The sequence below is a fragment of the Cebus imitator genome, unplaced genomic scaffold (assembly GCF_001604975.1).
Source record: "Cebus imitator isolate Cc_AM_T3 unplaced genomic scaffold, Cebus_imitator-1.0 Scaffold299, whole genome shotgun sequence".
NCBI lineage: Eukaryota > Metazoa > Chordata > Mammalia > Primates > Cebidae > Cebus > Cebus imitator.
The window spans coordinates 1,133,698-1,135,215 of record NW_016107614.1 but is presented as its reverse complement, the minus strand read 5'-3'; the positions used below and the strand labels follow the sequence as shown (position 1 = coordinate 1,135,215).

Genomic DNA, 1,518 nt, shown 5'->3' with positions numbered 1-1,518 from the left:
TTTTTGGTAGAGACGGGGTTTCACCATGTTGACCAGGATGGTCTCGATCTCTTGACCTCGTGATCCACCCACCTCGGCCTCCCAAAGTGCTGGGAATACAGGCGTGAGCCACCGTGCCCGGCCCATTCTCTGTGTTTTCTGTAAATTTACTGCTTGGCTTTAAAGCCTTGATCAAATTCAGGTTTGATTTTTTTGCTGTTGTTCAGACAGGGTCTCACTCTGTTGCCCAGACTAGAGTGCAGTGGTCTGATCATAGCTCATTGCAGCCTCCTCAGCCTGCCAAGTAGCTGGGACTATAGGTGCACAACACCACACCTGGCTAATCTTCCTTACAGTTTATTAACCTTCCTTACAGACATGGGGGCTCGCTGTGTTGCCCAGGCTGGTCTTGAACTCCCGACCTCAATGATTCTTTGCCTCAGCCTCCCAAAATGCTGGGATTTCAGGTGTAGCCTCTGCTAATATGCTTAATCTTGGCTTTTATCTTTTTAAACATATTAAGGATTTTATTGTGAACATTTTAAAGTCTATATAAGATATTTTTATTGTTTGGAGCTCCTACAAATCTGTTTTAATTTTCAGTTGTTTCTCTTTGTTTTTATTCCTGTCATCTTGTTACTTTGTGTACTGGTTGTTTTTCATTGTCAAATACTGCCTATCAGAAATTGTAGAGCTATATGAAGGCCTAAGATTCTGTTGTAAATCGTGTCTTGAGGAAGAAGATTGCTTTTGGCAAGCATCTAGGCTACTAGCAATCCAGTACCACTTTAATTTCAGGTGTTGAGGGGAAGATTGATTTATTTCCAGGGTATAGGCTTCAGGTCTTAACTCAAAGCATAGATGTTATACAAGGGTCCCTTCCCCCATCACTCACTGGATTATAGTTTTTGTCTCGCTAGCTCCCCAAGGCTATTATAATTGTTCTACCTTTCAACCTGTTAGCCACCTCTTTCCAAATCAGAAGGTGCTCTAGGAAAAATCAAGGTTCAGTGCTGGGCTCCACTTTCTCCTGTGGATTTCCTTTCTCTCCTAGATCTTCACTCTTAAATTCTTTGTGGTTTTGTTAAAATCTCCAATACCTTAAAGGGATCTAAAGATATTTTATTCAGCATTCGTAGTCATTCTCAGTAGAAGGGTTGGTCCAAGGGTCCAGAATACCTAGTCCACCATTACAGAAATTGAAAGTCATCCCCCTTTTCTTCTGCTAACTTTATAATTTCTATTCACAGATCGAGGCAATGACAACTGGCTGATTAAATATGACTGTCCAATGGATAGTTCTAGCTCTCGGGTAAGAGGCTGATCTATAGCTTAAAGAGGATGAGGAGTGTTTGCATAACATAGAAACACATAAAATGGTCAGAGATATGGGTCATGTAAGTTCAGAAGAATCAGGGAAGCGCATATGTTTAAAATTAATAAGGTAGGCCGGGCGCGGTGGCTCAAGCCTGTAATCCCAGCACTTTGGGAGGCCGAGACGGGTGGATCACGAGGTCAAGAGATCGAGACCATCCTGGT

At 42.4% G+C, this 1,518-nt stretch overlaps 1 protein-coding gene across 1 annotated transcript in view; it reads left to right on the top strand.

The window, feature by feature from the left end:
• PI4K2A (phosphatidylinositol 4-kinase type 2 alpha) overlaps positions 1–1,518 on the top strand; it is a 33,484-nt gene that overhangs the window by 19,495 nt on the left and 12,471 nt on the right. The window contains exon 5 of the mRNA XM_017502762.2: positions 1,230–1,291. Coding sequence (XP_017358251.1) covers positions 1,230–1,291 — 62 coding nt within the window. The remainder of the gene's footprint in view (positions 1–1,229; positions 1,292–1,518) is intronic.